Source organism: Phoxinus phoxinus (genome assembly GCF_949152265.1).
Source record: "Phoxinus phoxinus genome assembly, chromosome: 6".
In the NCBI taxonomy this organism is placed as follows: domain Eukaryota; kingdom Metazoa; phylum Chordata; class Actinopteri; order Cypriniformes; family Leuciscidae; genus Phoxinus; species Phoxinus phoxinus.
Window position 1 is genome coordinate 29,885,526 of NC_136881.1, and position 25,380 is coordinate 29,910,905.

Below are 25,380 nucleotides of genomic sequence, written 5' to 3' on the forward strand. Positions count from 1 at the left end.
TACTTTTTGCCTTTTCATTTGGTGACACTATTGGGGCAGAAATTACATACTTCAGTTGTAAGATAAAAAACGAAATCAATATTACAAAGCACATGACATGTTATTAATTAAAATGTATTTAGTTACAGTGAACTACTTCAAACTGTGTATGTGCGTGTGTATACACATGTGTACATGTGTGTGAACGAGTGCGTGTGACTCAACTGTATCCTGGCAACGTGAGAGAAAGAGGGAGGAGCGTAGTATTCAGCCTCTCTCTCTCTCTCTGGTTCTCTCTAAGGGAGCATCTGTTTTGAAATATGCATGAGTGTGAGTGCTCAGAGAGCTCAGTTTCACTTTTCTCATTTCTGCGTACTTGAAAAGCAGCTTTATTCCCTGAAGAGCAAACCTCCAGCATGGCACCGCAAGTGCTGCGTAACCTGCATCATTGAGGTCAATACCTTGTGCAAAGATTCAACACGACACAGCCCGCAGGACACTTATTACAGTTTGCTCTTAGAATGAAGAGAAGTTCATTCTAGAAATGCTGGTTAGAGTTTGATTCTGTTGTGTCATAACAGGTCAATAAAAGTTGAGGCAGCACCAATTATAAAGACCAAGTATAAAAAGACATTGAAAATCAGTCAAATAAGGGAAGGTTATGAAGAGGTTTTCCATTTTTGCATTTGCTATCTGGTTGTTTTCTTAACTCTGTTAAACAAGGAAGTTAATAATATTGAGACAATTCACAGACACAAAAGAGACGCTAGAATATCAGTAAACACAGTACACAACCTTCTATTTTTTGAAGAGTATTCGAAAAAGACATTACGCAACAAACATGTAAAGCAGTTTTATGCTACACTGTTTGCAGGGTTCGTACAGATTCTGTCAAATTAAAGTCCAGGTCTTTAAGCACTACTTTTTGTGATTTCAATGACAATAAATAATTAATGTTGAATGAAAAGATTGTTTTTTTTATGAAACACAAATGATTGACATACAATATATATGAAATACATATATAAAGCACTTTTCAAGTAGCTCTTCAAAAATATGGCAGTTTTCCAGGACTTAAATCTCAAAAAAGTCAAATTCAAGTACCGTACTTCAAGCACTTTATAAGCACTGTACACCTGTCACATGGCCTTATCACAATGCACTGGAGTACAATTTATAATTATAAAATAAGTTATTTTGCATTTGTATCAAATTAATCTAACTTTGCATTGTAGCTAGCTTATGGATACAGTGCAGGCATTGTGTGGACAGTATTCCACACTAATAACAGTAATATTATTTCAATTTAAAATAACTTTTTTCTATTTTTATACAATCTAAAATGTAATTTAATGTAGTGTTGGCAAAGATGCATTTTCAACATCATTACTCCAGTCTTTAATGTCACGTAATCCTTCAGAAATCATTCGAATATGCTGATTTGCTGCTCAAGAAACATTTCTGATTGTCAATTTTGAAAAAATCTAAACTTAATATAAAAACGTATTCCGATAGAAATCTTTGTAGTATTGTAAATGTTTTTACTGCCACTTCTGATCAATGTACCATAATGCATCCTTGCTGAATAAAAGTGGTTGTTTTTTAAATAGCATATGCACATTCGTGAATTACTGTAAGCTGCAGATATGACGGTTTATTTTTCGTTAATGTTTCGTTTGCCTGATCCCGACCAACTAAACAGACCTGCGTTGTAATTGGCTGCAGATCTGGACAATATCCATCAAAATTTCACGTTAAAAATAGCATGCGTGCACACACGTACATCTACAATTATTCGATAACTAGGCCCAGGTGGCACAGGGGTAAGGAGTCAATCAATGGTCCATTAAGTTTCTGAAAAACAAACACTTTCAAAATATCTTCCAAAAAACATCCACGCCACATGTTGATCCGTTTGTGTGCATCTGTGTTTATTAACTTGAGGGCTTTGGATTCGTCATAAATGACAATTAGCCTATGATATATTATAACAATGGCGTTAGAGTTAGTACGTTTGGATCATTTCTGTGAATCAGTTCAAATAATCCTTTGATTCAGTGGATTCAAAATGTGTGTGTGTCATTCCTAAATGTTCAAGGAAGTCACCATTTGCATTTTTAAATAAATGCTGTTTGTTGTTGCGACGTACTTATGTAAAATTACAAGCTGCAGTGTGAGTTACTGTAATGGTGCAGACAGACCTATTGTACTCGGTTTCAGATTCAGGTTGCTAAAATGAGGAAGAGGCCCAAGAGGAAGGAAACGAGTTAAGAAACAAATGTCCATTTTGTAACAGAACATACACATTTCATGTTCTCTTATTATATGAATAATGAAAGATTACCAATACGGGGGCCAAAGTTAGGTCAAAGTTCAAAGACAATCATAAGACTTTTACACGGACTGAATCGAGTAATACGGCTACTACATCAAAACTGCTTCTGTTGTGTCCTGCATGTAAAAGCTTGTTTATCCGATTTAAGCAGAAGTGAAATGCTAAGACAAGGACTAAGCTCATTTTGTGTAGATTGCCACAGATAATCTGGTCAGTGCAAAAGTTCATTTTAAGTTGATGCTGCTTTGCTCATCTTATATGGTGCATGCAGAATTCAAGTGCAAATGGTTCTTACAAAAGCCTACAGTTTACATGTAAAAAATTAAGGAAATTAATACTTTTATCAATCGAGGATGCATTAACGAGACATTTATATTATTACAAAACATTTCTATTTCAAATAAATGCAGCTTTTTGAACTTTAACGGAGCACAAAATCAGAATGATTTCTGAAAGATCATGTCACTGAAAACTAGAATAAATTACATTTTAAAATATAATAAACTTGAAAACAGCTATTTTAAATTGCAATAGCATTTCAGAATAATACTGTCTTTACTGTATTTTTAAACCGATAAATGCAGCAGCCTTGGTGAGCATAACTATATTAGCAGCCATCCAGACACTAATGCACAAGAAGTCAATAACATTGTTTATTATAGGCAGACACTGCATTTATGTAGTCTGCAACTTTAAATGCTCGAGCTCTCTAAAGCAAGATGGATTCTGATTGGCTTTCAATGTTATTATTGTTCATCAGCTAGAAAAAACTATTTTGAAAGTGATTCCAATTATATCGTTCCTCTGTGCCGTTATTGTTGTAGTGGTGGTGTGGATGATTTATATCGTTATAGTTATCAATCCTTGGTGCGAACAGGCCGTAAAATAAAAAAAAATCATGAATGACCAGCAAACTTTTGAACAGTAGTGTGTATATTTCACGTTTTTGCTTTATAAGGACAACCAAATAACCATTGTTGCCAAATGGATTCAAAAGGTTTGACTGGATTAAATAGTTTGACAGTTTAAACTGATTCTCAGAAACATACAAATTTTAACATCATTTTTGCAAGACAATGACATGGCTGTTAGGAAACTTAATAGCCAAAGAAAAGTACAGAATATCCTATATGTGATTGTTCTCAACCTCAGTCCTTAAGCTGAACATGGATAAAGTGAGTGACAGCATCACAGCGAGGGTGTTATAAGGTGGCTTTTGACCAATGACACAAGACCGGATTCTAACACTGGGATTATGACAGCACTACAGAGCGCGTACAGACTGGACACGGATTAGCATGTGGTGAATTTTGTGTTCTCATGTAAATGCCAGAGACGTTAAAAAAAAATGTGTTTAAGAGTACATATGTCTTTTGTGGGTGAGCATTTCTAGTAAAAAGTTGGCCTTTTTTGGCTGAGAAGAGAAGCATGTTTAGCAGTTAACTACTGTATAAGTTTCCTGCATCATTTTCCCAGCTTAAAAACAGCCGACCCATTAAAAATCACCAAAAAAGGTGGTTCCTTAAATGCAAATGCAGTAGTGTCACTGTCAGTATCATAGCATTCGGAGTGAAAGATCAAGGCTGTGTTCGACACTATCTGGTCATTCATCCGATGAGTCCTGATGAGTGTTTGGCCCTGGTCAACTCCACAGACAATGAGGACAAGGATCTATTTGTGTGCCTTGAACATGTGTGTGTTGTGTCTCTGCACCAGTTTCTGTGTGACTCAAGGCCAAAGCAGTGGGAAACCTTGCCACGGAGGAGCTGCATGAGTGTGTGTGTGTGTGTGTGTGTGTGTCTGATGACACTCATCTATATTTAACTGGCTCTCTCATATGGTATGAAAGAAAGGCAAAGGCAGAGACTGACTTCCAGGCATCTTTCTAATCAATAATGAAGCAGTTTGCAGTTTGTCTTCAAACAAACACACACACACAAACACACCCGATTAGATGCTCCACAGGTAATTTGGCTTTATATTCTCTTCAAAGATCGACTATTAAATTTCACATTTAGTAAAAATAGTCTCTTTTTTGCAGGACATGGCAATTAGTCTGAGCAAATAGGGTTTATGAACAAGAAGTATCTTCTTCAGCCTTTGTTCCATTTGTCTATAACACCGACAAAACAACAAAAATCCCAAAGTCACTTGACCTTATAGTTGCTCAAAGAATGGACACTGAACAGATGATGTGTCATCAGTACTCAAAGTCCCAATATGAAAGACGACAGTCACATGAGATTCTCAAGAGAGATGGTGAGAAGATGATCAAATGGGCCATGAATCACTTGTTTTCCTAGAACAAGCCTTACAGGAGACTTCACTGTTTCTGGATCAGTCTATGCATCTGAAGTGCTGAAATGATCAGTGACCAGTGTGATGATGATGGAAATTATCATATTGGTACTGGTGGAACATCTGGAATTTACACATTACAGATTTATGCATTTGAATTGCAAATACAATTTCCATCCATTTGGATTACACCGTTTTAACAAACAAACTAATAAACTTAATTTGCTGTATATGTATCAGCTACACATAAGTTTGCAAAAAGGTAAGATTTCTGCACTCAAAAATTATTTGTTTATGTTAAAACGGTGTAACGGATGGAAAATGTATACGAAATTCAAATACATTGATTTTAAATGAAGGCCTGAATATTTTTTCAGTGTAGTATTCACTCTCATTCTTTCTCCAATTCTCTCTCTATAACCTCAAGCATAATCAAAAATCTGACAGCCACTGAGAACTTTCTCGCAACTTTCACAGATACGCATTAACACTTCTGCCAGGATCCCCTCACCAGATGTGAATTTACATGTGTAAGGATATTCATGTAACGTAGCTACAACAGTGCTTAGACCTTCCTTAAAGGATAATGAAAATTTATATTTTGTCAATTACTCACTCTTAAGTTGTTCCAAACCTTAAATAATTTCTTTCTTCTGCTGAACACAAAAAAGATATACTGAAGAATGACAGTAACCAAACATTTGACTTCCATAGTATAATTTTCCATACTGAGTCAATGGAGTCCATCAACTGTTTAGTTACCCATATTCTTCAAAATATCGTCTTTTGTGTTCAGCAGAAGAAAGAAATGTATACAGGTTTGGAACAACTTGAGGGTGAGTGAGTAAATTACAGAATTTTCATTTTTGGGTGAACTATGCCTTTAACTCCCAATACACAAGCAAAGCATGAGAATCAAATAGTAATTGTGAATGTTGATGCTGTCGTTGCACTGTACAAAAGTCACAATATCGGGAAGTAATAGCAATAAGTCTAATATTAGCGCTGACCCAACACCAGGGTGTTGCAAATGTGAAAAAATGCTTGGTTGCATAGGAGCGAGAGACTTCTAACTCATGTACAATATCCCACCAGAAAAACTGGTAATGCATCTTTTTTGGGAGTAAATCATGTTTCACACATTCACGCTTCTGACCTACTCATCTGTTAAGCATTACATAATGATTGTTAATGATATTATATAATAAATAACCATTTTTATTACTGTATGTTTATCAGATATATTAGTACGGCTGTTGTTTAGTGCCTGTCAGAAATAAAATAAAATAGGCTAGTCCTTTGTCATTAGGTATAACTTAAGTGTCTGAATTTGCAATTCATAATTCTATTTAGCAATGTTACATTTTGACACAAAACTAAACTTATAATCTTACTGCTCCGACACAAAAGAAAGTGTTGAGTCAGTGGCAAAGCTTGTCTATTCAATATCTGGGTGCAAGTGACAAAGCCTGGGTTAAGTGCAAGTGCTACAAATTGGATAAAGCCTAAATCAAACAGTTTCAAAGGGAAAATCAATGCCAAATGACCAGAAATTGTTAATGGCACATTTATTTATTTATTTGCCAAAGCTTTTCTTCCCAAATATCACTATATAGAGCCTAGTCTGCTTAGTAGGCCATGATGAGTACATGCAACTCATGACACCTATTGAGGCCTGAATACACAATATCAAAAGCAGTGTTCTATTGCAAAAAAAACAACGAAACAAACGCACATAAACGGACATTAATATTTGTAAAAGTTTCAGATGTTCATTTCAAAATATTCAGGTCAGCATCAACAAAAAAGGAGGGGAAAGCCTGCTTACTTCTTGCGAAACATATTGATTGTGCTTTGGGCAAAATAAATGATGCATGCTTTTAACAGTTTTCTTGAAAAGTTATCAAACCTTTGAGCCTGTAGAGGTTTGACTCTCCGCCGTACAGTTACATATTCACTAATAACGTCTTTTAGTTTGATTATCCCATGAGAAGACCGGTTGCGAGTGCAAAAAAAAAGAAAAGTCTTCTCTCATGCTCAGTGATGCTGAGGCGGACTTCGTTTCGGTTCTCTCTGAGAAAGCGGTGGGTTTCCTGACACTGAGCCCTTGCGTGAGTGAGTGAGCGAACGAACGTGTGGACATATGCACAAGCATCAGCAGTATGTGTGTGTATGTCTGTGTGTGAATGCACAGCAGAATGCCGATCCAATAAGCCTCAATATTAAAAACGCCCAAAGGATATACCACCAAAGGAAGCCATATGATATCATCTCTAGTGAAATATTTTTGTGGGGCGTGTAAAAGAGATGGTAAAACTCACACTCGCAGCGATATTGATTGAACTGCATGGACTATGTGCTGCAGTGTTGACACACACCTTGTTCTACATTCCAGTGGAACATGTGTACGTACATACCAGCATAAAAGTGTGCGCTGCGACGATAACACAGAAGAGAGCATGAAGTGCGATTAGGGAGATCATACTACCAGTAACAGTACAACAATGCATTTGGTAGAGAAATAAAAACAAACGCCAATTCAAAATAGTAATAAAGACTATAGCCGCCTAATAGTATATAAATACAAATAACTGAAAAACTATACGGATGTACCTGAAACCGATTCAGAAGAGGAAAACTGTAAATTGTGTAATTTAAGAAGTTACATATTTTCTCCTTTACATTCTGACAGACAATAGGTGAGGATTCCAGTAACTGACTAGTAATATTACTTCCCGTATACTAGTGCTCTTGGGTGAGTTTTTTTTATCACTCATTGAGCAAATAGCAGGTACAGAATCAGATAGCTAGTAAAGTAATGGATTCTTCATCCATCCAAACATCATTATTTTAGTCATTCTTTTCATTTTCATAAGCAGTTATTTTTGTGGAACACTAAAATAAGTTAATAAATTGTTCTGCATTCTCATATAATGATAGTTAATAGTGATTACGAGCTGTCTGGCTTTGAAAAGGCTTACATTAGCTTTGAGACTAAATTTCACCTATCATCTTGCCCTTGCCCGAAGTTCACTTCTAGCCCACGTTCGTGTAAATTTTTTTTACAATGGTATCAAAAATATTGATTGCCATTTCTGAATGAAGATATGGAACTGGGCTTGATGTGAGCGTCGGCAGAAGTGAAGTTTAATAGTGAACACACTGACCCACAAGTCATATAGAATTAATTTTAAAAAATTGTGGATTTTTGGGACTTGGCATCCCATGGTCACTATGAACTGTCATCGTATGATAAGACCTTCCTGCGTAACATTTCTATTATTGTGCTTTTCAGAAAAACAAAACAACAGAATAAAAGTGTGGAATAACATCAGGGTGAGAAAATTATATTTTTCATTTCTGGGTGAAATCATACATATTCTATTATGATTACTTAGACATCTATAATGAGAGGGAAAACAAAACAAATAAAATGTGTACTCTATGGATCAAGCAACAGAACACTTTATTTCTACTAAATTATCAAATTGCCTTCATATCACAGAAAGAGGAACTCTTTTTTTCTGCAAAATGACTTCAAAATGGACAATTACTTCAATTAAGGAAGATAGCGTATGGGTTTTCTAGTTTACAAAAAAAGAAGCTGCCAGATTTAAAAGTAAAAAAAGAATCATTTTCAGAAACTTGATCAACAAAGTTTTCAGGTATCCTACGTTCTTGACGTAAACAACTCCTGCGGGCAAATAAATGATTTTTATGAACGACTGTGGTTTTTCCCCGACCGCTGAAATGCTTACATGCAGACAGGCACAGTGAGACACATCGCACACAGTTGTCCCTGCACTACCGGTCTCGCAGACCTCCTCGCAAACACGTACAGAAGACGAGAAAGTTACACAGTGGTAACTATGCTCTTGGAGTGTCTGACGTCACAAACCTTGTGTAACCCTGCCAACTCAGGAGTTAAATTTAGATCTTGGGCACTGGTCCCAGACACTGCAAAACAATGTGATACCACAAGCACTGCTTTAGCTGGAGACACTGCTGCTGGACACGACTTCAGAAGTGAGAGAAATGTGTACAGACATGCATTAAACGCACTAGAAGAAACATATTGTGAACTTTAAAAAAAAATGAAATTTGGTCCAGAGGTGAGTTTGTACTGAACACCAAACTTTCAGAGAAATATCTTAAGTCTCAAGTATCCACAAGGTTAACATGAAGCAATTCACCCTGCAGTTTTCTGACTTTTGGTGCTGCCTTCAGTGTTTATACAGTAGTCAAAGGCCTTGTGTACATGTGGTATTAAAATCACATAATACAGCTGTGAGTGAAGTCCAAAAGGTAAGCGTAGCCTATTTGGGACCGAGTATGTGCTAACTTTCCTTTGAAAAGTGCTAACCACAGTAAAAGATCATTGTTATTGTTGACTAAAAATAGTTTTTCATTAATTGAAATAAAGCTGAAATCAAATAAAGTGTAAATATTAGATGAAACACAGAAATGTAAAAAAAATAAAAAATTTAAATTGAAATATTGCTCTGACAACTAACCCAAATAAATTAAGTTGAAGAACGAATTACTACAACTATAAACTAAAACGGAAATAAAAATGAAATAAAGCTAAATAGAAATGTTTTAAAACTACTAAAGGACAAAAACAACTTAATTACTCATGATTTAGTAAAGACATCAAGAGACCCTTGCTTTGACGAATGTGACTAGTTGGTCGAAGACGACGCATATTAGTACCAAGTGTAAACATACCATCTTTCAAATGACCATTGTGATTGGATCAGCCGAGACAGATCTTAATTCCAGGTGCAAACGAGGCCTATATGAGAGATACTACCAGATTCCTGAACCTCAAGACTGAAGGCTGCAACCTCCTTTACAAAATTTAACTTACACTGGTTTCAAACTGTCCTGCCATGACACACAACTCGCAAAGACATGACACAAACGACAAATTTTTTCCCTTGAGATGAGAACTGACTTCATAAACAAACCTCATTTTGACATCTACTAGGCCTATAAAGTATAACTATCCATTCCATAATGCATAGAATGACAAAGCCATAGCTAATATCTCAAAAACATTTAGGCTACTTGTGTGAGCCATTACAGAATAATACATTGTAGCCTATATCCATCCATTTCAAATCAATTAACACTAAAGAGTTTATTTAAGACTATCTAGTTTAGTTAAGCCTGATGGAGAATACTGGCTGTAACGTTACCTAGAAAGCTTGCATGCACGTGCAGCAATGTCCACACTCAAATGCTGTCTACATAGGCAGCTCGCTAGGTTGACACACAGCCATTGTGTGGGGTCTGAACCCAGACGCACACAGAAGACCCTAAAACTCGACTTGATACAGCCACCTAGCTGCAGCACGGTGCTTATGTGGAGAAAAGAGAGAAGCAATGAGGCTGCGGTCTCTTTAAATCGCTTCGATGTGAAGCGTTTGTTGCCTATATACCGGCTCACACACAGTAATGTCCACATCGCAGAGGGGGAGGTCGACGACACCGGCCATTACCGCTTCGAGAACTACCTGTGCCATCACCCTCCGAAATTAGAGTCACTTAGCATATCAAAGAGGAATTCACCGCCCTGACACAAAAGGCAACGACACGATGCTCCTCCGCAATGTGTTGAGGTTCAAGTAACTGATTTTTAACACTGTAACTTTTCGGTGGCTGCATCTGAACCGGGAGTGTAACATACTGATAAACGCTCATGCAGTGTATTTGTTTCCCCACCATCGCAATCCTTCCTTTTTTGTCAAATGACGTCCATATTATCGCGCTGAGGGGTTGTGTATTGCATTGAGATACATCACAGAGAGAGAAATGTCTCCGAAAATAAAGTAAAAACAGGCTACTGTAGTGGCATCCTTTTAAACAGCACCCCCATATAGAAACTGAAACTAGTGGAGTTGAATTTGAATTGTTACATTTAAACCAATGCTAATCGAATAATAATAAACGTAAATACACATTCACGTAGCCTACTTTAATTATTAGCAAGCTGATGTTGATTTTCAATTCCCATCATGTTTTCTAAACACGCCTGAACTACAAGTAGTAAGTAGGAGGAGATCAAATGACATCATCAACTACTAACTTTATACGGGCTGCTGTGCAAAGTATCTAAACGCCTCCAAAGTTACTCTGAGCTCTAAAGCACGAGAAATAGTCCGTAAATCGGATTGAAGTTGTTGTGGTTGTCCCGTCGCCGCCGGAGTTTTCAGTTTCGACAAGTGTAAAAAGCACAGACGCCAGAGCGAAAGTTTAGCACTGCAACCAAACAGCACTGTGTTCATTCCAAACACCGTAAGCACCTAAAAGAAGAGTCACGCACACAGTAACCTACTCACCGCGATCAGAGTGTTGTTCCTCTGCTCGATGGTCGCGGTTGAATCGGGCTCTTGTTGCTTGCTCTGCTGTTTGCTGTTGCTGGATTTCTTGGCCCGCAGCTCTAAAGTCCGCTGGTGCAGATTCACCGTCTCCCGGCGCTCCAGCTCCAGCTGCTCGGCGTGCGCTTGCTGGTAGCGGCTCTCGCAGTTAACGTGGTGCCGCCGGCAGCCCTCGATCCGCTGCCGGAGCCGCTCCACCACCGTGCTGTGCTTCGGTATGCCCACGTTACCGCCGCCGCCGGTGCTGCTGTTGGTTGCATTAATGGCAGAGTTTAAGTTACTGTTATTAATGCAAATGCCGCCGCCGGTCGGTACGGCAGCGGGGCTGGCAAAATCCCCCATCATCTGTGATTCGGGAAGAACTTTGTCAAGCCCCCCTGACTCTCTCTCTCTCCCCTCTCCGAAGCGGAGCAGAAGTCCGCTTCGCCAGGGAGGCAGATACAGTGAAATTGGGAGGAAATAAGCGTTTAAATGAGTGTAAATCCCTCCTCCGGGAGGATCGCCGTGTCAACCATTCAATAGACAACAGTGCGGGACCGTGGAGGAGCGGGTCTGTTACTCTCTCGCCTCTACTGGAGCTCCATCAAACATCCGGATGTTACTCGCAACCATCACGCATAAGCACCGCTGCTTCGAGCCCGTCGTTTTATTGTGCTGTCCTTTTGAAAAAAGTTTTGCCGTCTGCTGAGAACAGGCTCCGGAGTTGTTTCGTGAACTTGCATTGCATTAGTTTGGCCGGCGAAACCCTCCACGAGCGCGAACAAGGTGTGCAGTTTCTAAAAGTCCCGATGGCTGGAGAGGAAATCCTACAGTCGCCAATGTGTACAGCAGCTGCCACCATCACAATAATCAAGCGCTCCCCTCCTCCATGCTAGCGGAGTGATATCAGGACAACAGCCGAGCGAAGAGCAGCCACCAGCCTGCGAGCAGCGTCAGCTCCGCGGAAAACACGGCGCGGAATATAGTGCGCTGGACGCGGAGTCAATATATTGACTTCAGACAGAGGAGGTGAACGATAGAGCGGTGTAATGCTTTACTGGCGGGTTCTAGTACTGCATCTGAATCATCTGATACTCAGGGTTCGTGAGAGTACAAAGCACTACTAGGACTGTGATGTATTACGGGGTAACCTATTATCATAACATACATATAAAATCAAATGTATTACAAAATAAATGGAGCAATTGCAAGAGATGAATGAAAAAACATAAAAATGTACATTTATTAATAATAATATATTTATAGCCTATACAACTATGTTAAGTTCTAATGGAAATAAAAGAGAAAAGGTCCAAAAAGAATACCTAAAAAAAAAGGTTTTTATCAGTATAGTTTTTAGGTTCAGCAACTATGTGGTTCTTCAGAGTCTGACCAGTGTTCTTTAAAGTCACCATGAAATTGACCTTTCTTGTTTTTTTTTTATGGAATATTTCAGTATTTATTCTAAAAGATGTATATGTGCACTTCATTATTATTTTTATTTCTGCCGGAAATGTATTTATAAAATGTATTTATATCGGCGGGAAAACCTGTCACTCGAGATCACAGCGATTGCAAACCACAACCATCCAATCAATTCTCAAAATCAAGTGCCGTACATCTTTTCTTGTTCAAAAAGTTATTCGGATATACGTCACAATAGGGATGAAAACACTAACACAATTTGATATGATGAATCCTTTTTCCTTTCTTAAACAATAAAAAAGTGCATGTGCTACAGGATATGTGTTTGTGAGGATCTTACACATGTGCTTGTTTGCAATAGCTTTATTTTCACGGATTGAGATAAACACGGACAGAAATTATACTTTTATGTACTTCTCAGAAATATACTTAAAAATCCGCTTAACTTGACTTCGAAGTATTTGAAAAAAACGTATTTGGCCTATACTTGTACTCAATCTTTTGATCAAGATATACTTAAAAGTATTCTCTTATTTACCTAAATTGTTTGAAAAATATAGATTTTATGAAGAAAACAGATATGTTCCTAATTCTCAGTATGTGAATTTTTGCTTAGTCCACTGGTAGTGTACATATAGGAATTTCACCGCCATTGACGGAATTTTCAGACAACCCATGTTTTCACTGTTATAGTACGGTAGTAGGGGCGCTATTGCACAAATCAAAAAATCAAATCAATTCAAAAATCAAAACAGATTTTTATAAATCAAAACTGGACTGTGGAAGCTTTGGGAGTTGATGGACTCGGTCTATGTTTTTGTTCAAACTGTTGCTTTTTTTATGAAACGTACCCACATTCAAGTGTTGATAAAAAAAGAATAGAGAATCAAATGTTGTGATTGTTGAACAGATGCGCTGTTCTTTCTTTTGATATATTGCATGTTGCGGGGAAAGAGTTAAAGTAATAAAAAGTATATTTCAAATATATTAAAAATAATACCGAACTAGTAAACTATGGCCTGGTTTCACAGACAGTGCTTAGATTAAGCCAGGTATAGGCTTTAGTTCAATTAGGACTTTTAAGTAGCTTTTATAAACATTACTTAGAAGGAAGAAAAAACATTAAAGACAAAACAATGGCACTGACATCTTTTAAAGGGGAACTTGGCAACTCTAGCCATTTCTTCGCTGATTTTCAATTTTGGGGTCGCATGTTTTCTCAACGAGCTCCCCCTACAGCTGTGCGGCGTATATTTCACAACACTGTCGTAAAAATAAAATCACTTGCGGCACCCTCCGCCCCCTTTCTACCACTGCTCATGTGCATTTGTAATTTGTTATTACTTTATCGTGTGGAGCTATGTCTACCGAGGTGGGTAATACATCATACACAGTATCATAGAACATGTGTTTATGTCGAATTGCCGTAAAGCATATTGTGTTTCTCGCTCGTTCTCGCTTCTCACGAGACTTCCTATTTCCAACTTACCGGGACGTTAGTCCCCATGTTGCAAGGCTGGTTTTCCGCCTGGGAACGCTAGGGGGAGGAGGGGGGAGTCACCATTTTCACCAGAACAGATTATTTAACCTTATTTAATGATTTCTAAACAGTTTTATTAAGTTGAAATAGTTGTCAAGTTCCCCTTTAAGATATGCCTGTGCAAGTTGCATTCAGTTAAAACAGCTCAAACATGCATTTTAGTCTGGGACTATAGGCCTAAGCCTTGTCTGTGAAACCGGACATATAAGTATGTTAAGTTCGATAAAAAGAAAAGTTACAAGTACTGCAGTATAAAACTAACTATAGTTTATTGAGCGTATACTTTAAAAGTGCACTTTCGTAAACTAAAAAATGTACTACAAGTATTTGACTAGTAAACTATATATGCTTGTATTTGTAGCTGTGTACTCAATGTTTACTACTGTTACACTTAGGCCTATACTTTTTTAAACACTAAAACGGGGGCGAATTTACTCGCAAATAGTACACTTCCAAGTATACTACTAGTACATGTATACTTACTACATAAACTTGAAAGTGTGTGTGTGTGTGTGTGTGTGTGTGTGTGTGTGTGTGTGTGTGTGTGTGTGTGTGTGTGTGTGTGTGTGTGTGTGTGTGTGTGTGTGTGTGTGTGTGAGTGTGTGTGTGTGTGTGTGTGTGTGTTCGTGAAAAAGTGCTGCTGCCCAGTCTGGTTTGCTGAGTAGGGCTAAAACACATTGTGAACACTCTCACTCTTCTTTCTTTTTCTATTTCTCTCTCTCTCTCTCTCTCTCTCTCTCTCTCTCTCTCTCTCTCTCTCTCTCTCTCTCTCTCTCTCTCTCTCTCTCTCTCTCTCTCTCATAGTTCGCTAACAAAACAACCTATATTTTAGTGGGACTATTCTGGACCTGTTTCTCTGGACCATCAAGATCAGCCTTACTCCTGTTTTAATTGTATATAATAACGTGTGCCAGACAGGCTGTCTTTTTTTAATTTTTTGCAATTATCTCTGATCAAATTAGCAGGTATGCTAAGATCTTCATATATTTTAAAAACTCATTCTCAGACAAGAACAATGATCTGAGGATGTTTACTGAATTGGCTAAATATTGATGCATCATTTACCATGCAAGTTAAGTTTTTTTTAATTGTCAGTCATTCTAAATATGGTATCACAATTAAGTAATATGGTCTCACTCTTACTTGTCGGACAAACAAAACAACACAACACAACACTTTCTGAACCATTTTGTTGTCGTAGTGTTAAAGAAAAGCAAAGAGAATTGATACATAGTGCATTGAAAATAAATTGGAACCGTGTTTATGTGTGGGTAGTTCTAAGATTGTGTGTGCTTCTTGTTGGTGAAGAATAATATATGTGATAGCCCAGGAACCAAATGTTTATTTGCCCTCGTGTCCATCAAGGAAACGAGTGAGCGAAATGTTTTCAGTGTAAATCTCAACCTCGCAGTGTAATTCTTGGGGAAAAAAGCAGTAGGGCTATTATACTTCCAACGGAATATAAATAATACATCCACCCAGGTTTGGGACTCCCTGTACTTTCTGTAATGGTTGATACTGACACTAGATGTTGGTGTTAAACGGCACTTTAGTGTTTGAGATATTGTTCTGTTTTACTTCTGGTTCTTTCACTTGGTTTAACATTAATTAGATCTATAAACATACAGGTGTGTCAAACAGTTCACGTTATCTGAAACGCTCTTTACACCACTGCGCTGTATAATAGTCTGTAAACATGCATTTTCCATAAAGTTTGTAATTAAAAGCAGGTTGTTACTTGTAGCACGTACAAACAATTCATTACCAACAATTATGTAACATCTACAGAGTAACGAAGAGTTACAGTATGTACTGTAACTGTTGAAGTAGAGCTGTTTGATCACTAAAAATAGCTTTGAATATAAACACTGAAAGCAACCAAACAAAAGCGCGGTGAAGGGATGGTTTTGTTTTGTTTTAAGGCATATATGTTCAGAACCTCTATAATGAAACATTTATGAATCACCCACATGTGACCCTAAAACTTTTCTTCTCCTGCAATAAGTTAGTTCTTCAGGAACTCCTTTTACTCTTACTCTAATCTATTCCTCTCTTCTTGGATCTCTAAAGAATCTGAATTTGATTACTTTGACTACACTTCCATTCAAAGTTGTGGGTTAATAAGTCAAATCAGTAAGATTTTTTAAGGGGAGGGACACTACAAGTAAAAACACTTTTTTCATGCATCTATATTTTGAGATTTTGGGCTTTTTGCATGGCTTTTCATAAAGTGCTTTTTTAGACTAGTGAAAAGAAAACATCCAAAATACACTTTTAAGTGTATCTTTTATAGCACTTTATCTATTTGTGTCTGTAGATTTCGATTACAGTATTTCTTTAAAGGACGTTATCTCAAAATGAGTCAGAAATCTCTATTTCCATAGCACTTACACACCAAACTGAACAGTTTTATTCCTATATTCTGAAGGTTTTACAGAGGGGTTTGTTCATATATAATTTACCTGATGTTATACAACATTTTATTCTTAAATTTTTTTTTGACAATGTATTTATTTTTCTGACTGTTGACAGTATTTTCTAATTAATGAGTAATAAAAAGAGAAATCCCAAATCCCCTTTGTAAAAACCTTCAACCCCAATATATCACAAAAAGAAACAAGAATTTTGAACCAATGGTCAGGTTTATGTTCTAGAAATTGTTGCAATTAGTGCATATTTAATTAGATAATGCCTCATTTGCATGTTTAAACATAACATTTCTGAAAACTTGTAATACAATTTTTTTGTTGCAATTCTTAATCAACTGAGGAAGTATGGTCATATCTATTTTTGTTTTACCCTATTCACCTGGGTAAATTAATTTTATTCAGCAGGGATGCATTAAATTACTCAAAAGTGACCGTAAAGACATTATAATGTTACAAAAATAGATTTCTTTTGAACTTTCTGATATGTTCAAAACACTTGAATGTTTTCAACATTGAAAATAATATTAATATAATAATAATAAAATGTTTCTTGAGCAGAAAATTAGCATATTCTAATGATTTCTGTAGGATCATGTGACACTGAAAACACAGTAATGAAAATTCAGCTTTGTCATCACAGGAGTAAATAATATTTTATAATATATATATAAAAGTTATTTACAGTAAAAATATATATAAATTGTTTTCTGGGACATTTCAAAATCCTTAAACATTTAAATTGGAAGCAAAATGACATAAAATCTATGCTGTAATGACATTTAATGAGGTATAAAAAACTATTTTCCAAGGGGGTGAAAAAAACATTCCCTTTTGTAGAGTCTGAATGTTTTGATTGACCACAATCATTTTCTCATTTCAAGCATAAACCTTTGTAAATTTAATTTAGAAACAATTTTCAGAAAGTATAATTAAGAAAAAATCCAGATTACGGAAATTATTCATTTTTTGCAGTACATAAAATGTGGGACGAGCATTGAATGAAAGAATGGAGTGGTATGGTCCACGTTTTCTGTGATGTTGGGAGACGTTGTAAATATTTAATGTGGTCACCCATCCATTAGAGTGCTGATAAACAGAATCAATGGGGCTGATAGATTGACTATCCATGGAGAGAAAACACAAGAGGATAAACGGGAGCATTTCAGCAGTTATTTCACTGCTATGCTCTCTCGCTTTTTATAATCTACAGGACAACTAATACGAGTTAATGTTATGAGTGAGGGGTTAAATGTTTAATTTCAGAGGGACATACTGTGCGTTGGTGAGGAAAAGCCAGGGAGTTTAGAAAAACAGTGTGACACAAGATAGGTAGGTAAATCTGAACGCATGACTCCACTGGTGTGTGTGTGTGTGCGCGCAGTTTTTGCAGGCAGCTCTGTGCTGAATACGTGACTTCCTGTGTGTATTAACTGACATTTGTGTGAGTGTGTCAGTGTGTGTGTGTGTTAGGAGTGAGGGGGATCTCTGACTCATTCCCTCGGTATTCAAAAAAAGAATCGGATTTCTCAAGAAGAAGAATTAATGAGAGTTTTTAGGACAAGAGGTTGGAGGACAAAAGGGAAAGGCATGTGCACAGGGGAGAAAACTGACGAGAGGAATTATGAGAAGAAAGAGAGAAGAGAAGCCGTGGCAGGTGAGCTGGCAGTGTGTGGTGTGTGCCGTGGATCCGTGGAAATGCTCCCAGTCACGCATCGAACACACAGTCACTTAACATACAGAGGGTGGGAGGTGTGTGGGTGTCCTAGTTTCTGCACAGTCATGACTGCACGTTGTCTGCTCTGCCTTAAACCATGACACTTTACACAGGTCTTACAAAGATACGAGTGCGGTTTACATTTACAAAGGCGCACTCTGTCATTTTTTCTTTATGTTGCCAATCGGCTGATATATCAGTTGTCTTGGACTTGGATACTGACACCTAGTGGTGTGCGCATCATTCCATGAAGCCTCATGTCATCGCAAATCTATCTATCTCTCTCTATCTAGACAGCAACATAGAGTTGGCCCAGATCCGGCCCACATCTGGTACGCATGGAATCCACGTGTACCAGATGTGGCCCTATATCTTGTAAAACCACTATAATTATGATGTTATTGTAATTCAGCATAAAGTGCACATAATACATAAGCCTGGTCCTACCAGTCTCTCGTACATTTCATTTGTACAGAGAGCCTGTCGCTCTCCATTCAAAAACGTTAACTTCCTTGTAGGCGGTTACTCTGTTGAAGTTTAAAACTAGTGAATCTGCCCACTCTGGATCTGCCATAACCAATCGCTAACGTTTGGATGTGACGAAACTTCCACTCAAACTAACGCGCAACCTCAACGTCATCGTTCTCAGTCACTCCCTCTTTCCGATGATTGGACCGTTAAAAAATTGATAGGAGAAAACCCAAGAATACACCACAAACCCAGACGTAGTACTGAAGGAAAATTGAGCGGAAGTACGTAGGAGGGCGGAGCCAGCCTATACATACATAGGCCTACATTGTCACTAGTACCTCTAACCCTTGACTTACATAAATTAGTTACAGCCATTTAAATCTTTGAAAGGGCATTCAGTACTTTTAATAATATTTCTTAAATGTAGAGTATATTGTATGGTACACATTTGAAAATTAGCGCAACAAATTGCACAAAACCGTATCTTCTTACAGCATGTTAACCATAAAAAAGAAGCATTACCAACCAGAGCAGTTGTATCACATATATTTTTTTCTCTCGTTTATTTCCTGCAGCTGGTGTTCCAGTAAATCAGTTTTACACTGTCGCTTTTTGTCACAGCCAAAGCATGTTTACAGTGAAGTAAAGACAACATGTGTTGCACATGTACTCTCTGACCTGTGTGGAAATGCACATCGCTCCAGGATCTTGGCTGAAGAATCAATGGCAGAACAGCAGACTGCAGCAGACAGCAGAGGCGAGCAAACGTTTGGCCTGTGCTTTTAACCACGCTCTTGTTTGCTGCCTTTTTACTCTTTTTCGTTTTGATAGGAAAACAAAAAACAAAGACAAGTTAAAATCCTCCTAAAATCATGTCTGGACTCCACATCCATTGAAAAATCACATGGACAGGCCATTAATTAAAAAGATTTTGAAAATATAAGGTCATACTCTTTAAATAGAATTAATCACATAACATTTATACTTACAAAAAGGCTTTTATAAGAAATGTTGCATTTACTCTTACCAAAACACAATACAAACACAGTGACTTACAATATTACTCTGAAGCAGACATGGAGAAGAAACTATTTTTATATTCCTACTATAGCTCTTTATGACTTAGCTCGCAGCTCTCTTATATTGTCATCTACAGCAGGAAAAAGGAGGTACAGCATAAGTTGCAACAACATAAGAACGACAGCTCACATGAGACTGAGCTCTGAGATCTGTCTAGTGTATTTGCCATGGTTTGATTACACTGGAAAGACAACCTTTTCCCCGGAACACTCAAACAGAGACATTCCCATTTCCCAAAAGAACAGATTTATGCATCTTTTGTCATCTTGACAAAAGAACTCAGGCGTGATTGTGCGAATCATTCTAATTAAAGAAAATGAGATGCATGGAACATTTCCCATGATTCAACCGTCCACATGCTAATTTAATTGGCATAGTATGGTGCAAACTCCTACATGCATTAAATGTCTCTTTACAAGTCTTTGATGGAATAGTCATAACAAGTTTAGATTACCAAAAAAAAAGCAAGTTCAGATCTGTGCCAAGTATACTACCTACTGAATGCTCATAAATACCATTCACACATTTCTTCCGTCCTTTTATGACGATTGTTTTGCATGCTTTTATGATAGTTTTGCATCATTTTTAAAGCTTGAAAGTTTTAGCCCCATTCGCTGTAATAGCATGAAAAAGAGTGACACCATTTTCTTCAATATGTCTACTTTTATGTTTCATGGATGACAACATTTTCAGTTTTTGGTGAACTATTACTTTAATGGGGGTTAAAGAAAACCTATTTTCGAAAACAAAATTTTGTTTTGACTACTTTGTTTTCACATACATACCACAGTCACGGCTGCAATGATGACTGTCCAAACCACTAATAGCAGTTTGGTTGGTTTGGTGCAATTAGCATTGTTGTGTAGTAACCAGGTGTTCTCAGCACACTATAGGTGCTCACAGAGATAGTGTAACTGCTCTGTCTCTCTGTGTCTGAGTTGATGGCATTAGTTGATGACCTATGTGGCCAACAGTGTAAAACAAGAGCATGACCTCATTTTTTGTTTACCTGCTCAATCCTACAGATTAGAGTTTTCCACATTTGACTAGTCATGCTGAGATATGACTACTTGGACTCCTGGACTGTCTATGGGCCACCCAATGACTAAGCATATTTTAGTGAATACAAGACAAGGCCTGAATTCTTAATAAATGAACAGATGAGCAGTGAAAGGAAGTGATTAACCTTCAGAAAAGGGTGATATTTAAGGAGGTCAAGCTAAATATTAGATGTTTTATTCATGAAGATATACTGCTAGCGAAATATGGGACTTAAATACAGTTTAAAAACATGATTTTTGTGATTTTATAATTGATAGATATTAAAGTCAAATATATAAACTATCATATATAATTTTATTATGAAAATGTTACTTGAATTAAGCTCAATCATATTGGGACCAAATTGGCTTGCAGTTGATAAATGCATATAAAATAAATATATGTTTGATTATTCATTCTCACAATAACCTGGGTAACATATCTGAATGGTTGAAGAATCCAGTAAGCATAACAATATTTGTTAAAACATTTTTTTAAATTGAATGCGATTATTTAATTGTCTTCAAGGCATGAAATGGTTTAAATGATGACACAGCAGTAGTTGCAGCTTTGAAAAATATAAACGTTTTTTTTAATGGGGTGAAATCATGGAACTTAATTTATCGATTAAAATATCAAATATTAAATATCAACTGAATATAATTTCAAAAGATTATCAAAATTATGACTGGTGTATGGTTTAATTATTCAGGGAGGTCAAAAATCACAATTTTAAACGTTAAGGGTTGACATAAAAATTAGAAAAATTTAAAAGTTAATTTTATGTGAGGTAATAGTTTATTTAAATATCTAATAACTCTCACAAAAGTGGATTTTGTGCCTAATACTTGTAAAAAAGTTGTACTTTATTAATACACTTAGAAAATACAGAGGTCAGTTTATTAGATAAAGAAGTTCATGTTGACAAGGTAAATTCTATGACAGAGTGACAAAAGGGAAAGAGTGAGAGAAAGGTGACTTTTTGTGAAACTCATAATATAACACTGTAGCACTTTTACAGTTCTTTCTAAAACATGAAATGGAGTCACAGCAGGTAAGTTGGACTCACATTTTAACTCCTATACACATCAGATGTGTATGTGTGTCTATCCTATATCATGAGGTAAACCATGAATTCAAACTCAAGCACGTCCACAGATCAAAATGCAACTGAACCCACAATAGATACACACACATGCACTGTCACATGCACACAAACTTAGATTAAACGAGATCGTTAAATATTTTAAAGCCAATTCCATTAGTAAAATGAATTGCACAGGAACAGGTAAGAAAGACACACAAACATTAATACCTATTCATGTACTCTAAAGTGAGTCTGTGCCAAGACAGACAACTGAATGGTAGGGAAAACCCTGGTGATAAGCTGATCATTTGAGGACATGAAAAGTTGCAGTCAGGACACCGACACACATGCGCACACAGCTCAGATTATGATCCCACTTAAAGTAGACGTGTTCACATTTAAAGTCACAATGAAATAATTTGTTAATGGTATATTGCAGTTTAGTCTACTAAATGGTTTATCTGTGCACAACTTTTATTATTATTCATGTGCCCTCGTAATCTTAAAAGGGACATGTCATGAAAATCTGACTTTTTCCGTGTTTAAGTGATATAATCGAATCCCCTAGGGCTGTTAATCGCGATTAATCGCATCCAAAATAAAAGTTTGTGTTTACATAATAAATGTTTGTGTATAATTATTGTGTATACATAAGTACACACACGTTCATGTATATATTTAAGAAAATGTGTTATTTATATATAAAATATTTATAATTTAAATTGTATATAAATCTATATACAGTATGCAAATATTTCTTAAATATATACAAGCATATATATACAAATATATAAAATAATTATACATAGTACACACACATTTATTATGTAAACACAAACTTTTATTTTGGATGCGATTAATCGCGATTAATGGTTTAACAGCCCTACGGTGCATTTATTAACCCAGAAAACGTGAAGTGACAACCCAGTAACTTTTTTTTGGTCAGCCTTTCTCTGCAATGTCAAAAAAAAGCCGATCAGACTTCTGACGTAGGAAGGGGATCTTATTATAATATTACCGCCCCTTAATCTTCACGCTTCCACCCATGGCGCCGCCATTTGGATTTCGCAAGCAACAACTAGGCGGCTGCATATATGGAGAAAAAAAACACCTAACCCTAAAAAAATTCTAACAAAAGGTTTCTCATCTGTTTTTTGTGGTATTATGTGTCCTTAATAACATACTAAACGTTTACCAAAGTTTGACCACTAGAAAGGTGTAATTTTCAAGATGGTGTCCAAGATGGACAGGAAGCTCTTAAAATATCCTAACTCCTTCATTATTTGACCTAGATAAGTAATCTTGGTGTCTAGCCCCATGTTTTCTGGGTCTATGAATGCATTGGACTTGTCTAAATTGCACTGATATGATTACATACTTATGGAAAACATGATTTTGAGAGATTACTGTAAGGTTTTATCTTTGTTTGGGGTGAACCAGAGATGTAAACGATTTAGCCTATGTAACTCCTAGTCAGTACGTGTTTTTGGACACATACCCTTGTTTTGCTAAAACACAGACTTGACATTCAATGTAAAGTTATTGCACCCAAAAGTAACTTAAAGGATAATTCCGGTATTTAACACCTTGAGTCTATATTGTAGTTTGTTTTGGATGAACAAGAGTGGTGGACAACATTTTTTTGACAATGGTTCCTCTCTCGAGTTTTTGACTATAAAAGAATTGGCCATGGACCCATTTAACATTGGAGTCAATGGGCATGTCCGAAAATGTCATTAAAGGACAAGTTCGGTATTTTACACTTAAAGCCCTGTTTACAGATCGTATCTGATGAAATAGAACGGTTAAGATTAAAATTTGGACACATGCTCCTGTCCCGAGAATTTTAGTTTTATTTAGCGTTTGTGGACCTATTTTGCCAAACGCGTCACACCCAGATTCTTCCGTTGAGAGCTTGAATAATAGACACCAGTTGGTGGCGATAATGCACCTTTGCCGATTGCAAGCAAACCGCTGGCATTTCATTTAATACACAGAAGAAGCAGAAGAAGAAGCGGCGGAGGAATAACGTACCTCACACAGCACATTCAAAACAATCAATGGAGTTGGACAAACACTACGATAAAACCTGTTGGAATGCATCTTTTTCAGCGTTTTTTTTTGGGCCCGTATCAGTGAACACCCCTGACCACTCGGTGAGTTTCACGTCTTTGTAAACGAAAGTTTAATGTGTTTTAGGAAGGAATCTTCCAGTGGCCATAGACAACCATTGTGTGGGGGTGGGGGGGAAGCGAAATAAACCCAAAATTCTCGGGACTGGAACATGTGTCCAAATTTTAAACTTAACCGTTCTATTTCATCAGATACGATCTGTAAATAGGGCTTTAAGTGTAAAATACCGAACTTGTCCTTTAAAACAACCTTTAACATTAGTTTTCAAAACTGTGCAACTCACCGAGTGATTAGTGATGTTAGTTGATGTTCCAGAAACAAAAAGTGTTGCGAAATACAGTTTCTGTCGTGTTTTATTCGTCATTTTGTAAAATCCCATTGAATTCTGTTGAAGGACTGAGTGCTCGTTAATATAAATGCGCCACCGGAAACGGAAAGGGGGCTGTTTACATTTGGTCGATGTAGTCTTTTTGCTCGCTTCCGTTTCTCATAAGGCTAGCGAGCAGAGCAACTGTGCCTGGGGAGAGTAAGCGAAATAAACAATAATTTTTTTAGGAACTTTACCGCTGTTTTTGACCGCACAAATTCTAACCATATTGAAAGACGTGACCACTGACCAGTGCAATATGAAGTTGAACTCGACTGTGACCGTGAGTGTCCCGCGAGACATAAACATCGGTTATCGCCATCAAGTGGTCGGGAGTGTGCTAACGCTTCAGATTCAAATATTGAGCGGAAGTTACACGGTTGTGAAGTGTCTGAAAAAATAGTTCCACTATAGCAAAATAAACGGATTGGAATCATATATTGCGACGATATATTGTTTATAATCATCAACGAACACCACTAACCACTCGGTGAGTTTAACAGTTTTGTAAACGAACATTATTGGCTGTTTTAATGACATTTTCGGACATGCCCATTGACTCCAATGTTAAATGGGTCCATGGCCAATTCTATTATAGTCAAAAACTCGAGAGAGGAACCATTGTCAAAAAAATGTTGTCCACCACTCTTGTTCATCCAAAACAAACTACAATATAGACTCAAGGTGTTAAATACCGGAATTATCCTTTAAATTGGAGTTGTATAACTTTGATCATAAAGAACTCTGAATTCACCTTTGGCTAAGCCCCGCCCCCCTTAGTTACTGTTGCTATCTCCGACAACTTCATCTGGGCTCTGGTTTGGTATCAACATGGCTTATGCTGTGACGACTCTTCCTGCAAAAATTTTATCAAACTTTTATAAAGCAGCAAATAAAGTGTCCGATAGAAGTAGGCAGAAGGGGCTGCAGTGTGCGTTCGAATGCTATATTCAAGACATAATTTACCGGATGAAACGCAAGCAACAACAAATTTTGGCATCCAAATAGAGGCAAAAGCATAACAGTCACAGTCAAAAAATGAACCACAGCATATCTTAATCGAGACGGAGGCTGGGACTAACAATATCAGGAGAAACACTGTTCATGCCAAGCTGGGTA

General features: G+C 37.0%; 1 protein-coding gene across 3 annotated transcripts in view; it reads right to left on the bottom strand.

Annotated features, from left to right (window-relative positions):
• The window catches only part of maml3 (mastermind-like transcriptional coactivator 3), a 129,124-nt gene that overhangs the window by 96,344 nt on the left and 7,400 nt on the right, over positions 1 to 25,380 (bottom strand). Inside the window, exons 1-2 of one of the 3 annotated variants that reach the window (XM_079616517.1) lie at positions 19,232 to 19,368; positions 10,957 to 11,242 (exon numbers count right to left, since the gene is read on the bottom strand). Coding sequence is in view for 2 of the 3 variants with exons in the window: in XM_079616515.1 (XP_079472641.1) it covers positions 10,957 to 11,340 (384 nt within the window). In the remaining variant the exon portion in view is untranslated. Of the gene's footprint in view, positions 1 to 10,956; positions 12,699 to 19,231; positions 19,369 to 25,380 lie in introns of those variants that run through there. The other 2 variants (XM_079616516.1, XM_079616515.1) reach the window with 2 other exon arrangements.